This window comes from Sesamum indicum, linkage group LG9 (assembly GCF_026168435.1).
Source record: "Sesamum indicum cultivar Baizhima isolate 11 linkage group LG9, ASM2616843v1, whole genome shotgun sequence".
Classification (NCBI taxonomy): Eukaryota; Viridiplantae; Streptophyta; class Magnoliopsida; order Lamiales; family Pedaliaceae; genus Sesamum; species Sesamum indicum.
Window position 1 is genome coordinate 16,860,793 of NC_142665.1, and position 21,758 is coordinate 16,882,550.

General features: G+C 29.8%; 1 protein-coding gene across 1 annotated transcript; it reads left to right on the forward strand.

Moving 5' to 3' along the window:
* Window positions 1-5,934: 5,934 nt before the first annotated feature.
* LOC105178417 (uncharacterized) lies at window positions 5,935-7,191 on the forward strand. The gene has a single exon (XM_011101879.1). It carries the CDS (start codon window positions 5,935-5,937, stop codon window positions 7,189-7,191), a length of 1,257 nt encoding a protein of 418 aa, XP_011100181.1.
* Window positions 7,192-21,758: the final 14,567 nt, after the last annotated feature.

A 21,758-nucleotide genomic window follows, 5' to 3' on the forward strand; every position in this document is an offset into this window, starting at 1 on the left:
CTAAAAATATAGGCAATAATAATTATTTCTCTAGTGAATATATAATAGCATGTTGTTTCTTTGTTGACTTTGAAATTGTTTCTTTATTTATTTTAAGTTAATTTAAAAATATTGATCTATTGTGCATGATTATTATAATAATAGTATCTGAATTGATTTAGAAATATCGATATTTTTTTAAAAAGATAAAAAATAATTAATGAGTGAATATGGAGTGGAAGCTATAAAATATTTAAAAAGTAACTTGTAAAACTTGTTTGCAAGTTGCAAACCTCAAAGAAGTCAATATTCGTACAAAGTAATTTTTATTTGAATGGATTCTGAAAAAAATAATGAGGTATTCTAACTTAGGTCAACAGGTCTTAAATGGGCTAAATTTCGGACTAATTGAAAAAATTATAAAACTTGACTGAAAAAATACCTTATTTGCAACAATGTAGTAAAATATTGACATGAGCAGTAATCGGTTAGATTTTTCTAAAAATTTTAATTTTTTAAGTTAAAATTAAGTTATTGTGATTTGAAATTTTACCATAAAATCAAACACTTCAGACACTATAATTTTGATTTCTATCCATTTAAATACTCTCAAAATACATCCATCCGTAGTTCTACATTAATTTAGGGAAATATCCTGCACATTATAATTACATATAAGGACTAAATGCATTATTTGTCCCGTGATTTAGGTTATTTGACATTTTCATTCTTTAACTTTCTAGAATGGTATCTTGGTCTGAAAATATTTTAATTTATAATTTCAGTCATCTTGTCAGAAGGGTGAACTTCAAGAAGAAAACAACTGAAATTGCAAAAATTAAAAGATATAGGACCAAAATGCTACCCTAAAAAGTTAAAGGATAAAAATGCTAGCAGAAATGGGCCAATAGGAACAAAAGTACCAATTTTCAGATGTCACGTAAAAGACATGCATTTTTCCTGTGAAAAAAGTGAACTCCAACAGAAAACAAGATTAAAATCACAAGAATTAAAAAGACAATGATCCGAAATGCTATCCTAAAAAGTCAAAAAAGACAATATCAAATAAATTAAGTTACGAAACCAAAAATACATTTAACCCCCACATATAATAAGGTAAACTAAAATTTTCTTTTGTTTTTATATATTATCTTAGCAGTATGACATCAATATATATATATATGTTCAGTAGTATATATATATATTTTTAAGAAAAAAGTGAATAGCAATAAACAATAAAACCTTGGGAGGAAAAGCAACGGAAACCATAATTAAATTTGAAAAAGAAACAGAGTATGCATGTCAACGAGGCCTTGTCTGAATGGTGAAATTGCGAATCTCATAAATATGGCTTGGTAGTCTATATTTAATAGTAATATCTTATTTATTTATTTATTTTGAATATATTATTTGATTTAAAAATATCGTATATTGATCAGTAGTTGAGTTTTCATCTACTATTATATCCATGAACAATATATATGAGGGAGGAAAAAAGTAGAGTATTAGGCTAATTATTTATATATACATAGATGACATTTCACCGTATAATTCAATTTAATGAGAGAAAACGAGTGATGGGCACTTTACGGGTCCAGCGGAGAAATACTGAGTATTATTCGTCGAGTTAGGGCCTACTCTTCCATGTGCATGAATATGGAATTAATTGAAATTAATTATATTGAATGTTCAACTCCTATTGCATAATCATAAGTTATTTCATACAATATAAATGATAACGATTTGAAATATTTATAGTAAATCAATATTTTTTTACTAAAATCAAACAAATTATCAATCTAAAAATTTAATTACTGATCATAAGTTTAATTATCACTAAGATGTTTGTTATGATGTTTAGTTATAATTAATGTTTTGACTTTACTTGCGAAAATTAATGATGTATACATAACGTTTGTTTAGCATTCACAGTCATAGTTTCGGGGATAATTATATCTACACTTGCTGACCTATGGTCTATTTATACAAATTACTCACGTCGTTTGAAAAATTATACATACACCCACCAGAAACGTTGACGTTGTTTAGATAAATCATCCTTACTTTATAGAAAATTACATAGACATCTCTAAGAAACGTCAACATTATTATACAAACTATCCATGTTTTGTCAGATGTGGTTTCTGTAATTATGTAAAATATAGGATGGTTCTGGTCGATATAATATTAAAATTTTCAAACAAAAAAATAGAAAGTATATTTCCTTTGATCTCTATTTATAAAATCTTTTTATATATTTATGAAATGCTATTGAGTTGAGCTATAACTATCAATTAATTAATATAATTAAAATTGTCGGTGGGCCAAATTCCCGTGGCACAAGAGGCCAATTGTGAAAATCTTTGAACAGACAGGTAAAAAGGTGATAATTATTTAATATGATCCTATGTTTATGAACTATTTTTTTTGTATTGAGATAAAGGATAACATTATAATGTTTAATATATACAATCAAAGTCAATGAGGTCCAAATCAATTGACGAAGTTGAGACCCCATAATTTTAAAGGTTGTGGGTCCGATCCCTTGTGCCTATATTGACTAATAGGTATTGTTTCTACTAAATAGTAAATATTGATTAGATTTCATTTATTTGATACTATTGATTAGAATATATGATTGTTGTAATGATTGATTTCCGACATGAATGATTGTAATCAATTTATTTCAATTAATAATAATTCGTCGCTCTTACTTCAATATATATATATATAATCGACAATGTTAATTTTATTATATGTTGTTCAAGGTTTTCTGGCTACTTCAATATATATATAATGGACAATGTTATTTTTACTAGGGAGAAGTATTATTTTAGTCCGGTAAGTATGCCTAATTTTAATTTTAGTTCGATAACTATGTCCATTTTTGTTTAGGTCCAGTAACTTAAGAAATTGCTTACTTTTAGTCATTTGGCAGATTTTCGGACAATTTTACCCCTATACAACATTTTAAAGGCAGTTTTAGTCCACATGCACTCATAGGGGTAAAATTGTTCCAAAATATGCCAGGGGACTAAAAGTAAGCAATTTCGTAAGTTACTGGACCTAAACAAAAATGGACATAGTTATTGGACTAAAATTAAAATTAGGCATACTTAGCGGATTAAAATAATACTTTTCCCTTTTTATTATATGTTGTTCCAAGTTTTCCCAGAAAACCTTGTTAGCATCTCTAATTATTTGAACTCTGAATTCGTAGCTTCTTCGAGATTTTTCTTGCACTTAGTTTATGTGCTATATATGTAGGTTTAATTGCATTTTTAATTTTATAATTATATATTTTTGGTATTTGAGTCTTGAAACTTGCTATGATGTTAAACTGATTCTTTATCATTACTAATTTTGCCATTTGAGAAATTCTCAAAAATGGTCAAAAAATGACATCATAATTAAAGTCAATTTTAAAAATTTCGATAAATCTACAATTCAACAAGTCATAGAAATAAAGCGTTAAATAACTATAATTATAAGACTAAAAATGCAATTAAATTTTACATATTTATGTTGTACCAACCTTCATTAAAGAATGAACCGGTGGCAATAATCTAGTTCATATTTCAGGATGAGGAATAGTGGTCCTTGTTGACCATATGAACTATGATGTTAGCCAATGATGCGACATGCCAACTTATTCAAAAATTAAAATAATTTTAAATTTGTGTTAATTAGCTTGCACATCGAGTTGTCAAAATCCCACTAGAGCGTTCACAGAATTACATAAAACAAATAATGCAAACAATATATTTAGACATATATGTCAACTTGTATGTTATGCACTTTTTAAACGAGTCGTTATGGCACGTCGTTTTTGTATGTATGTAATAAATAATTATTTATATTTTAAAATATATTATAAATAAAAATAAGATATATAAACAGACACATCATATTTAAAAATAAATAAATAAATATAAAAAAATTAATTTAAGGATAAACCGATACAAAAAACATTACTGTGTGCGAATTTTCATAGCAGTACAGATAGATAGTATAGATCATATAAATAAGAAGAAAAATTTGAATCGGGGTGGTTGAAAACATAAAAAGACATTTTTGATAATTTAAAATAAATTCATACCATGAAAACATTATTAACACTTAATGCAAACAATGTCAAATCAAAATAAATTATGACAATGGAAGCACAAAAATAATATAATAAGTTTGCAAAAATATATGTACATCCATAGTTTTAAATAAAAGTTCGACATTAATAATCAGAATCTATTTCATGATCAAAATTATTTTTAAATAAAGAAAAAAAGAAAAAAAAAACTCATTGTCTTCATCTTCTTGTAAATCTTCATCATCATTGGAAAAGATGTTTTCAAATTATCCATCCATACCATCGCGGTCTTCTTTCTTCTCTTAAACATTACTGAACAAATCAGTTTAAGGTTGTCAAGTTCTCTAATTTAATTATTTCCTCAGACATGCTATAATAATCAAACATATGATCAGCATTGGAGCTTTTCCACACGTAGACACCACTATTCGTTATTGATTTTGAATTTCCATAGTATTTTATGTGGAACTTGAATTTGTTCACAAGGTAGTTTTTATAACATTTTGTCAATTAATGTGGTGAATTGAACATATGAATTATATGTTCATCAATACTATATTGAGGATCCACAACCTATTTACAAGTTAAATATTTTAATCAATATTTTATATATAATTAGCAATAGCTTGTTAATATTTAAGAAATAGATATATTTATATATTTATTTAATTATTCTGCAAAAATTCGATCGCGAAACATTCCTAGTTCAATAAGGGTTATTGACGGGTTCTCTTACATCAAAATTGCTTCAAACTTTCTGTACTAAAAGTAAATGTTTGAAAGTGACCTTTTGATTAGTAAGGAAGAAGAAATTTGCAAAATAAGGGACTTATCAATTTTAGAATTGAGCTCTGCGCAATTTAGCAATACATATCTACATATAATCATCAATTCATCATCTTCCAAGATTCTATCATGAATTGGAGGACTTAATGGTCATCCTGGATGTGTAAAAATTCATAGACATCATTAGCATCTACACATCTCCTGTCATCATTTCTTGGCTCGAGTTAATCTTGTCTGCACAGTAGACTCAAACTAGACATTTTTTTCAATCAATGGAGGCCTCAACACATGCTTGATTTTTACTTTTTTCTTTATGTGGTGAAAAATTTTGAAGTATTATTATTAACTTATATAATTGAACTATAGACTTTTAAAAATGGATGGGAGTTATATTAACTTTTGAAAGGATACATCCATCGATATTAGATCAGTCCTCCGACCCTGGCTTCGTAAGCAACATGAATAGGTAATTAGTTTTTTCATTGACTTAAAAAATAAGAAATACATTTTCAAGTTTACAAAATGTCTCAACAATATCTACTGAAGTTGCTCTATATCTTTCACTCGCAACTTAAGTGTACAACTTTTTTCTAAAAGAGCAACTTAGCTCGGTTATGTAAAACTACAACTTTTATGGTAGTTCAAACTGTTGTTGGTTGCTGTTTCCAGCTGAAGAAGAGAAACTCACCAGTACACTGTTCGTGCAGATGAAAACATAATATACAAAGTTGCGTTTCTCTTATTTAGAAATGCGCTTTTATTAGTTGTTTGTTATAGCTAGTATTGTATTTATTAAACGTGAGCGCACCTTTGTTAGTGAGAATGCGAGTTAGTTATAGTCAGTTGAGAGCTGAAATCTATATATATGTAATCATCTTCTTCAGTGAAGAAAACAACAAATCAGAGCTATACACTCTTGCTGTAAATTTCTACTTTGAAGAATTCCTCTTTTCTATCAGAATGATTTTCTACATTACTTCCGTTGCAAATTTTACATGGTATCAGAGCCATCATTGATGGTTTCTGATTCCTTCCTGCTTCATATCAAGAAAATCAAGATTGATACCTTTTTTATCACAAGAATGGCTGAGGACACAGAAGCCCTCAGATTACAATCCAACGACAATCAGGGCTTAAGCTTGGTTTCCACTCCCTTAGATGGAACCAATTTTCTATCTTGGAGTAGGTCAGTAAAACTAGGCTTAAGGGCGAAGATGAAGATGAGCTTCATCAGTGAGGATGGAAAGAAATCTGAAGAAAACTCAAAAGAAATGGAGCAATGGGACAGAATGGATTCCATGGTTACATCATGGATCTTGAACTCAATTTCAAAGGATATAGTGGAAAGTTTCATGTACACCAACACCTCAAGAGAGCTATGGATTGAACTTGAAAACAGATTTGGACAAAGTAATGGTCCAACGGAGTACAGGTTGAAAAAGGAACTTGGAGCACTGACACAAGGGTCTTCATCTGTTTCAGTCTATTTTTCAAAAATCAAAAAACTATGGGACGAATTGGCTTGCATTACCTATACACCAAAGTGCACTTGTGGGGCGGCAAAGGAAACTGCAGAAATTAGAAGCCATGATCAAACCATTCAATTCCTCATGGGATTGAATGATATCTATGATCATGTGAGGAATCAAATCCTCATGATGGAGCCTTTACCAGCTGTTAGCAAGGCATATGCAATGATAGACAGGATTGAAAAGCAAAAGGAAGAAAGCACTGCACAGCCAAACACTTCTCAAAACATGACAATGCAGGCTTATAAGAAACCTGAGATGCAGAAAAATTTTCAAAAGAAAAAGAATGTGCAAGATAAAAGACAGCAAATATGTAAAGAATGTGGTAAATCAGGACACTTAAAGGAAGCATGCTTCGAAATACATGGTTACCCAAAATGGTACAAGACATTGATGAAGCAAAGAAAAGGGAACTCACATGCAACAAACAAGGTAGCTACAGCTGTGGATGTTGGAAATAATGTTGTGGATGTGAAGGCCATAACTGAGATACTGAGGAGTGAGTTCCACAAGTTTCTTGGAGGATTAAAACCCAAGACATTAACCATAAGGGATGAGGACAGCTATGATTTCTCAAGTATGACTGCAGAACTTAATTCCTCCAATATTGAAAATCTTGATACATGGATTCTTGATAGTGGCACTACATCTCATTTGTGTGGAAATGATCTTATGTTTACCAATGAAAGAACTGATTTAAGAGATGTTTTTGTACATTTGGCTGATGGAACTAGACATATGGTCATAAAATCAGCTGACATAAGATTAAACAATAGAATTACTTTTGAAAGATACTTTATATGTGCCTGATTTAGAATTCAATTTACTGTCTCTCAGCAAAATATGTACTTCCCTACCTATTAAGATTGAGTTTCTTAAATCTTATTGTATTATACAGGACCATAAGACTAAAAAAGTCATTGCAGTGGCCTACTTAATAGGAAAACTATACATCCTGAACTCACAATTTTTTGACAAGAAAATTATAGATTAATACCTTTGCAGACATAGTGAATTTGGCCTTCATGCTTCACAAGTTTCTTTGAGTATATGGCACAAGAGACTATGACATCTATCTCACAATGTGTTCTTGCACACTGGATTGTCTAAACATGTCAAAAATCCTATTTCACATGTGAAATACGCCCACAAGACAAACAACAGAGGCTGCCTTTTCCTACAAGTGTTTCTGATTCAAAAGAATGTTTTGAATTTCTTCATATTGATCTATGGGGTCTCCATAATAAGTATTCTATATCAAAATGTACTTATATGCTTACTATTGTGAATGACTACTCTAGATGTACATGGACTTATCTTTTGCAACAAAAATCACAAAATGTGGAATTACTGAAAACCTTTTATAAGATGATTTACACTCAATTCAACAAAAGGATTAAAAGAATAAGGAGTGATAATGGTTCTAAAGTTTTAGGAGAATAATGCCAGAACTTTTTCAAAAATGAAGGGATAATACATCAAACAACATGTACATATACTCCACAACAAAATGAAGTTGTGGAGAGAAAGCATAAGCATCTATTATAAATGGCTAGATGTCTGATGTTTCAAGCAAATTTACCTAAGATATTTTGGAGTGAGGCTATTTTAACTACTACCTTTTTGATAAATAGAATACCTACCCCCATACTGAAATGGAAAACCCCTTATAAGGTTTTATTCAATAAACCTGTTGATTACTCTTCTTTTAAAACTTTTGGATGTATGTGTTTTGCTACAAACAACATGCCTCACAAATCAAAGTTTGATGTTAGGGATGTGAAATGTGTTTTCTTGGGATATGCTTCAAATTAAAAAGGCTATAAAGTTTATGATTTAAAAGGAAAATGAATGATAGTGTCTAGGGATGTTACATTCTATGAAGATGTGTTTCCTTATGCAAAGGATTCTAATGATCCTATTACTTGTACACTACTTGTTATGTCTGATGATAACTTTGATGATGCAGAAATCTTTGAAGAACCTGATATAGTAACAGAAAATAATACTGAAGTACAGGATAATGAAAATCAGAATGCCACTATCATTAGAAGATCCACTAGGCAAACATCACAGCCTAAAAGACTTCAGGATTATATATGTTCTCACACAGACACTAATCTAAACATGTCTGCTATTATACAGTCTCCTTACATCCATAAATGTTTGCTTACAGCTACTAATAATCCTGCAGAACCTAGCAATTTTAATGAAGCCATTAAGAGTAAGGAATGGAAAAAAGCCATGAATGATGAAATAAAGGCTTTACAGGATAATTGTACTTGAAAAATAACATAACTACCCAAGGATAAAAGGGTTATAGGTTGTAAATGGGTTTACAAGCTTAAACTAAAACAAGATGGAACTGTAGATAGATTCAAAGCTAGGCTTGTTGCAAAAGGTTATAACCAAATAAAAGGAATAGACTATCTTGATAGTTTCTCACCTGTAGCCAAGGTTGTAACAGTTAGAACATTACTAACTATAGCTGCCAAACAAAACTGGCATTTACACCAACTAGACATAAACAATGCCTTCTTACATGGATTTTTAGATGAAGAGATTTATATGTTTCCTCCTTAGGCATATTCAGTAGCAAAAGATCATGTTTGTAAGTTAAAAAGATTCCTATATGGATTAAAACAAGTCTCTAGGCAATGGAATCAAGAGTTTACACTACAATTAGAAAACTATGGATTTATTCAATCTAAGTTTGATCATTGCCTATTTACAAAACAAACTGAAAAGGGGCTATATTGTCTATTAGTATATATAGATGTTGTGGTACTTACAGGACCTTGTGAGGAAACCATAACACGCATTAAAGATTACTTGGATAAAATATTCACTATCAAAGATCTGGGAAAGGCCAGATTTTTCCTTGGTTTGGAAATTTGCAGGTCAAAGGAAGGAATTCTGCTATCACAAACCAAATACATAAACGACATTATTATAGACCTGGGGCTGACACAAGCAAGGGCTGCAAATACACCCCTTCCAGCAGGCATCAACCTCTGCAAAAAAAATAAAGAACAAATGCAAAATCCAAAATCATATAGAAGACTGCTAGGAAGGTTGGTGTATTTGGGATTTACAAGGCCTGACATATGCCATAGAACTCAACAATTAAGCCAACATATACAATATCCATGCAAGTCACATTGGGATGCAGCTATTCACCTAGTCAAATATCTGAAAGGAACAACAAACAGAGGGCTATTGTTTGGCAGAGATGATAACTTTGAACTTCAAGTTGATTGGGCAAGTTGCAAAGACACAAGGAGATTACTAACATGTTATTTCATATTTATTGGAAAGGCTTTAATCTCGAAAACAAAGAAGCAGACAACTGTCTCCAGATCATCTGCTGAAGCAGAATACAGAAGCATGGCTGCTACTATTTGTGAGTTGGTTTTGATTTACAATCTGTTGCAAGACCTCCAGATTATTCCATCTAACACCTATTCAATTTTTTTGTGACAACCAGGCAGCTCTTTACATAACAGCTAATCCGGTCTTTCATTAAAGGACCAAACATATTGAAATAAACTACCATTTAGTGAGGAACAAATACAAGCAAGTCTTTATTGCACCTATGCATATCTCCTCAAAATTTTAAACAACAGACATTTTTACTAAAGCTTTACTAGCCCCAAATTCATGTATTTAGTGTCCAAGTTGGGACTTGTCAACATAATGACAAGCTCCACTTGAGAGGGGTGTGTAAAACTATAGCTTTTATAGTAGTTCAAACTGTTGTTGGTTGTTGTTTCCAGCTGAAGAAGAGAAGCTCACTAGTACACTATTTGTGTAGATGAAAACGTAATATACAGAGTTGCGTTTCTCTTATTTAAAAAGGCGCTTTTATTAGTTGTTTGTTATAGCTAGTCTTGTACTTATTAAACGTGAGCGCGCCTTTGTTAGTGAAAATGCGAGTTAGTTGTAGTCAGTTGAGAGCTAAAATCTATATATACGTAATCGTCTTCTTCAGTGAAGAAAACAACAAAACAGAGCTATACATTCTTGCTGTAAATTTCTACTTTGAAAAATTCCTCTTTTCTATCAGAATGATTTTCTACATTACTTCCATTGCAAATTTTACAGGTTATGACTTCCCAAACCGCCTTACATAGTAAATTTCAGAATACAAAAATTGAAAGTAACCTCTGCATAAATATGTGACAATCATGATTGTTTGACCCATGATATTTGAATTCAGCTTCATTTTCAAGTCGAACTATATTTAATGCATAATCATCTGATAATTTTAGATGTTTAACCCAGCTACACACTTACTTCTTTGCTCCTTAGAGTAACTGCAGAGTGCTTTAGGCTTTCATTACTTACTATTGGAATCATAAATTAAATTTGTAATTCTAAATCAACGCTCGCATTAGAATTATCCCTTATTTCGTCTTTCACATCCATAGTAGTGTAGAAAATACTATTAAAAAATTTAACCTAGTTAAGTGTTTTGTTAAATCCATCAATATTTTCCTTATCACTTTGTATACTAAATATGATGTCAGGAAGTTTCTCCACACATTCGCACATTTGCTCTCCAGATAAATATGGAGGAGGCATTGTTGTAATTTGATTTTTTAAAAAATTACCTCGACTTTTTTATAAATAAATTATCAAAGGACAAGAACTTAAAATGATAGTAAACCAAGATGGTTTCCTAAAGTTTTAAAGTAAAAACGACTTTGTAAACTCCATACGGTAAAGACAAGTCATTAACCCATTAGTACTCTGCCCCGACACATAGCATTAGACGTCAGTAATAGTCAATAAAAGCGTTGCTCTCATTTTTTGGAAAATTATCATTCTTGCAAATATCGTAGGTATGGATACCATCTGTTTATAACATCTTTAATTGGTCTCTCAGAGGATGTAAGAAAACATCCAGGTATTTTAGCCCGAGGATAACTATACACAAGAACATGTTTGCTTGTTGCATATGCATGCATGGTAATAAGCATAAAAGATTGTTACTATATTAAATTTTGAAGTGATACAAAATTCTATTGTCGCTATTTGTGTGGCTGATTATATATAGTTAGTATTAAAAAGGTGTTTAGGTAGCAAGAAAATATTTTATCACTTTATAAAAATTATAACATTGTGAATAAATCAATCTCTTATATGATTTAATGAGTGACAAGAAATAAATATTGTCACTTAATATGATTGATTAATAATTATATTTAGTGAGACTTTTTCGTTACTAAATATATATATTTCAATGTCATAGCATTATATATATATATATATACTTTAGAAATATATCTTGAAATCCAAAGGAAGAAATACTCCACAACTCATGTATTATTGAGTTTCACCAAGAAAAAACAATGCTCTGAGCAATGAAAAGTAAATGAATAAGTGGATTGGTATGATCTGTCAATGAAACATCCAGTCCAATCCCTTACTAAAACCAACTGCTAGTACAAGTGAATTTTCTACCTTCAAATTCAAGATTATCAAAACTGCAATCAAGCATCATATTATTAATTAAAAATCATAAAAAATGCCGGTCGCCATGACTATTATAAGTTGGAACTGTCGGGGCTTGGGGGGGCTTTGACAGTGCTTCAACTAAAAAAGTGGGTCCGAGAATGCAGTCCCCTGTTAGTGTTTTTGTTGGAAATAAAATGTGAAAATTACATATTTGAGAAAGTAGCAGAGAGATTGAATATGTTTGGAATATGTGTGCTAGCGGTTGATGGATGTGGGAGACTTGGGTGTTATTCTGGAGCAAAGAAACCGTGGTTCAACTAAGATCATTCTCAACTAGTCTGCATAGATGTCAATGTTCTAACGAATGCACATTTAGCAAACTGGAGATATATAGGCTTCTACGGAGTACTAGATGTGTCAAAAAGAAAACATGTGTGAGAACGACTGTTGCAGTTAAATTCTGAATTTGATGCATAATGGTTGTGTATTGGAGATTTTAACGAAATCTTATCCAATCATGAAAAGACTGGAGCATCACGTCTCCAATGGCAAATTGATGATTTGTACAGAACGTTGGATGGGTGTAACTTGTGTGATTTAGGTTTTCGGGGTAACAGGTGGACATGGTTAATTGACGTTACAGGTTGGCGACTATCTGGGCAAGGTTGAACAAAGCATGTGTAAACTCAAACTGGAGTTATCAACATCCAAATACAACTGTTCTTCATTCAAAAACTCTATACTTTGATCATTCGATGCTAGTGATAGAATGAGACTCGATAGTAAACAATCAAGGCTGACAGAAAAAAGTACAGTTTCAGTTTGATACTAATTGGACACAATTTGAAGAGTGTGTGAAGGTTGCAAAGGATGCTTGGGATACCGAGGTAGACGATGATCCTGGTAAAAGATTATTTTAGAAGATCCAGAGGTGTAGCATGAAGCTCCTTTAGTGGAATAGGGAATATTTTGTGAAGCCTGCGTAGGAGGTTAAACAGTTCGTGGCGATTTATGTTATATTACAGGAAGAATTAATTGGGTTAGAGGAGTATAGGGAGATGGTGAATATTCGAGAACAACTTGAGGAATATCAGGTAAGAGACATGTTGAATGGAAATAAAGGAGTAAGAATTATTGGTTGAGTGATGGTGATAGAAATACAAAGTTTTTCTATACTTATGCACCTACTTAATACCGTCATAACATCATTGATAGACTGAAAAATGAGGCTGGGGTCTGGAACGAAGATGAGGAAGATATACAGGAGATTTTGTTGTGGTATTTTACAGGAATCTGTGACAAATGAAGTTCTATCAACTATGCAGCCGTGAGTAACTTTTGAAATGAAGCACTCCCTTGTTGCACCTTTCATTGACGCGGAAGTCAAGAGGGTTGTTTTCGGTATGTTTCCTCTTAAGTCTCTAGTCTTGATGGTATGCACCTCTACTTTTTCAACAATATTGGCATATTATTGGTTGTTTTGGTTGTCCTTCGCATTTTAAATGAGCATATAATGCTGCAGAAATTCAAAATGTGGTTCTTGTTCCTACATTGAACCTGCTTCCAAACATCGTCCAATAAGTTTATGCAATGTCATTGTCGTAGTGGATATATATGAAATTATAACAATAATATTCATATAGATTATATTAAATATATATTAATTTATAGAAATAATATTGAAACTTACAAAATTGTTCATTAATCTTGTCTTTAGATAATGTAAATAAAAATACCATATTTTATTATTATCTAAAATTAAAATAAGAAATATATTGACTAATATATCTAATATATGGTAAATTTTAAATATAAACTCGATATAATATTAAATATATAAAAATACTTAAAAAGAAAAAGTGTTAGCTCGCGATCCAACTTGCAAGCTCATGAACAAAAATAATAGAGCTCGCCAGCAGCTCGAGCTTCAAATTAAATCGGCTCAACTCATCTTGCGTCTATACATATTAAAATGAAGAATCATTTGAGAAAACTTCAAAATTAAAATTAAAAGAAAAAAAAAAGGTACGGGACCACCTAGCAATTTATGTCTAATGTGGACGAAACTGAATTTTACTCCTTTTAAACCATCATCATGTTTAAAGAATGAGTTTTTCCGTCTCCTGTCGTTTTCTTCTCAAAGCAGACATATCATCATCGAAAAGGAAAAGGCAAGAGCAGGAATGCAAATCCAGGCCACACCACATTACTGTTTTGTTATTTTAAACGTGGAGTCAGTCCAAACTTAATTCCAAGAGTAGGGGGAAAAATTTACTTAAATAAAATACCATTCCTACGAAATCAATGAGTGCATAAATAATGAGTATTTAATTTGAAGATATTTTCTTTTAAGCAAAAAAATTAATTATTTTCTATACCATGAATCTATATTACATACTACAATTAAGTAAAATCGTTACGTAAAATTAAAATTTGACTATATTTTTATCTATATCGGCAATAATTTTAGATATGGTAAAAATATTGATGATAGGTTTTTAATTATAGTTAATATTTTTAGTATCACTTGTGGAAACAACGGCTAATTTTAGCATTTATCACGATATTTTATTTTTAATTGTGAGATTAAACTAACAAACTGGTTTTGAATTAGAGTTGTGAGTTTGATTCGAAGCAAAAGCGTATTTTTGAGAAATTTATATCAATGGGATATGTTTCTTATGCTTTATATATATAGGGTGAATAGCAATTTATCCCTCTATGATATTGAAAACGAGCACATTACCCCTTTTATAAAAAAATATACCAATTTATTCTTTGTACTTTTTAAAATGAAGCAATTACCTCCTTATACAGGGAGGTAAATTGCTTCATTTTAAAAATTATAGGGGGATAAATTGTTGTATTTTAAAAATATAGGGAGATAAATCGCTATTTATTTTTTCATAAGAGGAAAATTTGCTATCTTTTAAAATTTCAAGTTCTGTATAATAATGATATAACTTATCATTCTTGATCAATTATTAAACTCCGAATGTCAAAGAAACTACAATTTAACTTTAGAATAACTTACGACTGGCTTTTACGAGATCTTGTTAATTTTTAAAAAATTACGAATACCTCTTCGAATAAAAATTAATTATGTACGTAGTTCCTAAATAGTGTGGTGAGTTTTGCTAATTTACACATGTTAATTTTTCTTTTGAAAAAAAACATTTTTGAAAAAACAATACCTTATTATTATTGGAGAGCACATCTATTGTGTCAAATTTTTTTATGATCTGTCATTTTTTATTTTTTAAAAAAAGTCAGTTTTTGTTTTATTTTTTCGTTTTCTCAACTTCCAATTATGTCTCTCCCTCAACTTCCATATTTCTTTTTCTTCCCCCACTTTCTCTAAATAACTACTTATAATCTTTATTTTTTAGTGTTATTTATTTATTCAATTAAAATATATATTTTGAAAAAGTAAGAATTATATTATTTATATATTAAATTAATTGCACACACATTTGGGTGTGCCACACACACTAATAAAAAAGAAAAAAAGTGACGGTATGTAGATGAATTAAATAATCCATAGAGCATATTATTACATAAAATATCGTAGAAAATTTTAAAACTATATAAAAGGTTTTACCGATTCATTAAAAAAAACTAAATAAAAATTTGATAGAAACTAACAGGATGAGTTCGTTACAGATGAACGTTAAAATTAGAGGTATTTGTATATATTTACACAAGCAATGAAAAGATATTTGTAATATAATAAATACAATGAGTTGTCCTGAGGTTTTTTACATACTCCCTCGTTGTTTAAAAATTGACGAATACCCTCCTAAAATTAATGATCGTGCACTACAAGAAAATGACTAAATAGCAAAGAAAAAAATTGATGCTAAAATCATTGTCGAGCTAATTAGCAAGTACAATCTCGTTGCTAATCTACATATTGGATATGCATTTTAAACAATTCATTATTTGTTAGCAAGTAAATTTTCATTGCTAAATTCATTATCAAGTAAATATCTTGTATTAAATAATTTAAATTAGCGACGAGAATTTTACTTGTTAATTAACTCGGGGCTGATCTTTTTTCATTGCAATTAAGGGATTTTCTTGTAGTGGCGACAGTCTATTGCATGGAATATTTATTAGACGACCGTTAATCTCAAATGGTAATTTATAATTTTCATATAATAAAAAATATTTGTAATTCGCTTTTCAATTATATAAGCCTTAGTAGAGGTGGCCATAATTTACTTATAATTTTAATTTCCCAGAGAAACAAGAAATGAGGTGGGGATCTTATTCTTGTTAGCCGGAAAGAAAGGGTCAGGACAAATTCTCATGTATATAATATTACACGAACAGTTGTAATTTAGAGTTGTTTGGGACAAAGCAAAGCATCCATAATTGACAAAAAGTTGGAGGTTTAGTTGTGATGTTTGTACGGTATTTGTTTCTTCCCACATCATTGCAACATTTTAATTTGTTAATTAATTACATAAACATAATGAAGTGCTAAATTAATCTTGTAAGTGTACTCCAGAAAAATATTAATTTGAAAATAAGTTGGGATTCTTACTTTTCCCAAAAGAGATAATATAAGTTACTAATATTTTATTTTCAAAAATTTTAACAAAACAATAATTTAATATCTATACTATTATAAAAGAAAATATTTTTTTGTATTTCAAACAAAACAAGATGAGCAATACGAGGAGAATATTACCAACTTTCATTTCAACACGATTAACTTTATGTCATACTCACTCAACTTTTTTTCTAGTTGTATTTTCATACTCTTTTTAATTAATATATATATACACATTATGTTATTATTTGCACTTTTAATATTTAGGAACAGTTTAATTTATTTAAATATTTTAATTTTAAGAATTTAAAAAAAATCAATTAAAATTCAAATAATTATTATAAGAGAAACTCATATTTGAATTATTATAAAGGAAAAACATATATTTGGTGCTATATAATAAGCTCATTTTTAATTTAGTCTCATATGTTATACTTTTCTCATATTTCATCCCATATACTAAGAAAAATTCTCAACATTAGTTCCACGTGACTTTTTCTCTAAAAATTGGATGAAAAAGTCATGTGGCCGTTAGTAAGTGCACGTGAAGCTGGATTTTGGTGGGGGAGAAAACGGCTTTATTACGGAGAAATGGAAGCTAGGGCTCAAACCAATATTTTGGCACCCAAACACTAATTTTAAAAGTTGCAAAAAAGCCCGTGTCAACCGAGAGTAGAAGAAGTTGGGTGAATAAAAATCCCACATGTTATTGTGGGAGAAGGGTATACTTGACAACTTCGTGGTTAAATAATAATCCAAGTAGAAGATTTTATAATTATGAGGATGTTACAGGTGGGTGTGAAATGTTCCATTTCTTTTCTTCGCAACCTAAGTATAACAACACTAAATCTTTTATAAATTGGTGGATCTTGCCAAATAAAAAAAATCACACACTTGCAAAATTCTCAACGGGAGTTATGACAAAATTAATAACATATAAATATAATAATCGTCACAAAGAGCGTCACTCAACAATGCTACAAAACCATTTCAAATAGCATTGCAAAATTACGAACAGCATCATTCCAAAATTTGCCTCACAAATCGTTGCAAATTCAATTTAACTAATACTAAATTCAACAGAAAAGATGTTACAAATTCGTCCCAAAATATGTTGTAAAATTATAAACAACAACAGTTCCAAAATTCACCGCAAAACCCACAGCAAATTCTATTTCAGTAATATCTGATAATGGTCAACACTTGTGATGGATTTACAAACCCCTTAGAAGTCCGTTCCAAATTCGTGACGGATTTATTTATCCTGCCATTTTTATTTTTCAACTTTACTAGTAAGAACGGGCAGTTGCCCGTCGCCAAAATCGTTCCGAAATTCATCCAATCGTTGCAAATAAATTCAAATCCGTTTCAAATTATTATTAACGACATAAATAGTTAATAGTATAGAATTATTAAAACTCATTTTTATTTATATTGATGAAAGTATTTAAATTTATAAATTGAAGTTCAGTAAATTAGTTTTTTATTTTGATTTTCTAATGTAAGTTTTTAACTTTCAAAAATTGTATATACTTTTTAGGTACTACGTAGTACGTACAATAATTTTGATTGATTTTTTTATTTTGATTAATTTGAAACGAGGAAGATAATACTGGAGAGGAACAAACAAAAAATATGAAGAGAAAAAATGCTCTCATTTTCCTTTTTCTAAAAGAGTTTGAATACTTGATCGGATAAATCAAGTAGAAGAATACTATCCAATAGCCAACACGAAAAAAAAAAAAATATATTGAAATATCGATTTTCCTAAATACTTAAATTATTTCCAAAAATTCCATCAAAATAGCCTGAACTTTTGATCAGTTGGATGGGAGCTCCAACTACCCGACCTTAAAAGCCAGCCCTATCGCACTAGAGAAGTGTGATTTTTTGCTACAATTAATTATTATAGTGAAGAAAAATATGGTAAAAATAAATTAACCATGATTTAGTAACGGTCATTAATTATTATTTTTGGAAGTAAGTCCAAAACATTAACCATGGCTGAAACGTATTATGGAAAATGTTTTCACTATAACTCAACAACAAATATTATTTTATTATGGTAAAGATTTAAATTTTTTGTATTGATTTAATAGTATTAATTTACTATGATTTTTAAGTTGTGATCATTTATAATGTAGTAAAAGATTAATTTTTTCTAGTGTTAACAGATTTATGCATCAAAATTTCCATACATTTTCTATTGAAACTAAAAACAATAGATTTTTCTTTTGAATTAATAAAAATGAAAATAGATAACAATTTAAAAATTACTTAATTTCTTCCTTGGGTACACTCATTTTGCTTTAACATTTCGATTATAGCATGAAATCTCCGGATTTTTTCTTTTTCTTTTTCTTTTTTTTTGAGGGGGGAACATTTTCTGATTTTCTAATATAATGATATGAATTCAAAGTGTCATCCAGTAAATATTATATTTAGTAATAATGGATGTATTGTCATTTTAAAGTGTGGTAGTAGCAGTGCAACTTTATAAGACATTTATTACATAGTTAAAAATAATTAATTGCTATAATATTTTAGTAGCTACAAGTACCTCATACAATAATTAATTATTTTGATTGGTGTAGGATAACAGATAAATGTAAATCTATTTAATTGTATATTTCATTGTATTTTTATAATTGTATGAAAAAAATATTCTATTACATTTGTACCCTTAATTATAAATTTTTAAATTAATGCAATTTTAATATTATAATTTTTTAGACTTTAATATATTGTTAAAAATTAATTATATATAATTAATTTATATAAAATTTAATTAAATAAAAATTAAAAAAAAGAATGGTTGAAGTTGTGATTTTTTATCACGACTTCATGTCGTGATCAGAAATCACGACATGAAATATTTGGCCAATTTATTAAAAAAAAAACTTTTAATGTTGAGTCGTGATTCTAAATCACAACTCGACATATTATTATTAATGAATTAATAATATTAATATAATTTTTTTTTATTAATAAATAAATAAATAACTCCACGTCTCTCACTCTCAACCCCCCTCACCCGCCACCACCAATCTCGCCGTCTGCCGCCTATGTTCCCCGTTGGAGCTCTTCGACCTCCCCCACCCACGGCCATGCCATTTTTACCACTTTTCGTTTGCAATATTTCTTTTTGCGATTTTTTGTATTTAAAAATATTTTCTGAAATTTTCATAAATATTAAAATATTTTTTCTTGAGTATTCTGAAACTTCTTGAGATATTAAATTATTTTCTAAAATATCAAAATATTTCATATTTTTCTGAAATAATAATTTTTTTTTGTTTCTTTTTTTTTATTTTTTGTTTTTTAATAATAAATTATTTTAAGTTTTTTGTTTATGGATTTCTTTTAATTTTTTTGAAATATATTTTGCTGGGTATACTTCTGAAATAGTTAGGTATATTTTGTTAATTGTAGGAAATATATTTACGAAATTATTTTTAGGTATGTTGTATTTTTTCTGAAATTATGTATATGTTGTATCAAGATGATTGTTGATTGTTAAAAATATATTTTTGAAATTATTTTTATGTATGCTGTATTTCATTAATTATGAATGTGTTGGGTTTATTTTGTTAATAGTTGGGATTAAAATATATGTATGTTGTATGTTTACTGCAATTTTCTAAATATATGTTTGTATTTACAGAAATATTTATGTAATTTTTCTAAAAAATATATGCAATTTTATAAAAAAAATTTCTATTTATATGAAATATGTATGCAATTTTATGACATTCTTGGAAATTTTAGAAAGTATCAAAAAACTGATAATTCAAAAACAAATACAGAAATTAGGAAAATTATTTAGAAGTAGTACAAATTTTAGAACAATTGTTGGGTTTTAGTCTCATTATTTTAGAAAAAATAATGAGGGTTTTGCGCAAATTTTAGGAAAAATATCGAATTTAATGCAAAGTTTTTGAAAAAATTATGGAGTTTAATGCAAATTTTAGGAAAACTATACTCTAATGAAACTTTTAGAAAACATATCGAATTTAATGCAAATTTTAAAAACATTATGGATTTTAATGCAAATTTTAGAAAAACTATGGACTCTAATGCAAATTTTAGAAAAATATCAAATTTAATGCAAATTTTAGGACAATAATGGAATTTATGCAAATTTTTAGAAAATCTTAACATATTAAAAAAATATAATTTTATACATAATACGATACAACTAATAGTTTTTAATATTATCATTTTTAAGTTATGGATCCACGATTGTCGGTGGTCCGCCGCTCTGTGACACGGTTGTGGTCGCAACTGCTGCTCTCCCAACCCTCCTGTCGCTGTTGAAGCAGATGCATCTTCACTGCCAGAGCTTGCATCGGTAACACAGACCACGGCTGCAGATCCCACCATAGTGAGGTCACAAGCTTCAGGGGCGAGCAGTTCACAGCCCCCCTTCCCCGGCCGTGGGATGCACCACGACCACCAACACCAGCAGTGGCACCACTGTGTGCACGCCAATTAATCAGCCTCTGCGATGGAAGATAACGTTAAGAAAATTAATTAAATTACTTTCAAATATTTTGTTATTTTTTTATTTTCAATATTTAATTATTTTTTCAAGTCGAATCGAGATTTTCACAGCGCGATTAATGCTACAATCCGCAACCATATCTTCATCCTTGGGAATCCATATCAGATTCTACTGGAGTATCACCTATTCTGATTTGATAATTTAAAGGGAAGAAATTGTCGTAATTACATTTTTAATGATGTTTTCAAATGTGAATATTTATTTTTATCTATTACTTATAATTTTTTTTATATGGAAAATTTGCAGCTTACTTACTGATGGGACTGCAATGACTCCATGTTCAAGGTTTTCAAGTGGGAGACTGGTAAGTTCTTGCAAAAGGGACAGACACCCGAGTTCAATTGTCTTGGTTGTTGTGGCTAGCTGATTAAATCTGGTGTCAGCTGCTAGAGTATTGGGCGAGCCTAGACTTTCAGGCCCAGTCGGCAAAGAATAAGGCCAATCGGGCAGCCAACCTACCGCAGCAGCTACCATCTACTGTGGGAGATCGTCCTCCTTTAGGACGCACAAGCATAAGTTGGTAAGTTATTTGCATTATGCTATTAATTTAATTTAATTTTTTAATTTACTAATTATTTTTTTAAGTTGTTCTTGGAGAGGAGGCACAACCCAATCACCCTGTCAAGAAGATGGAGGTGTTACAGAAAGAAGGAAGACGGACAATGGAGTGGCCCGAGGGCAGTGGAGGTCACAATAAGTATATTAAAATTTTATTTTTGAATTCAAAAGAATAATTATTTTTATTTTACTAATCAACTTATCTGTTCGCATGAGTTGTTCCCGAGGATGATGGAC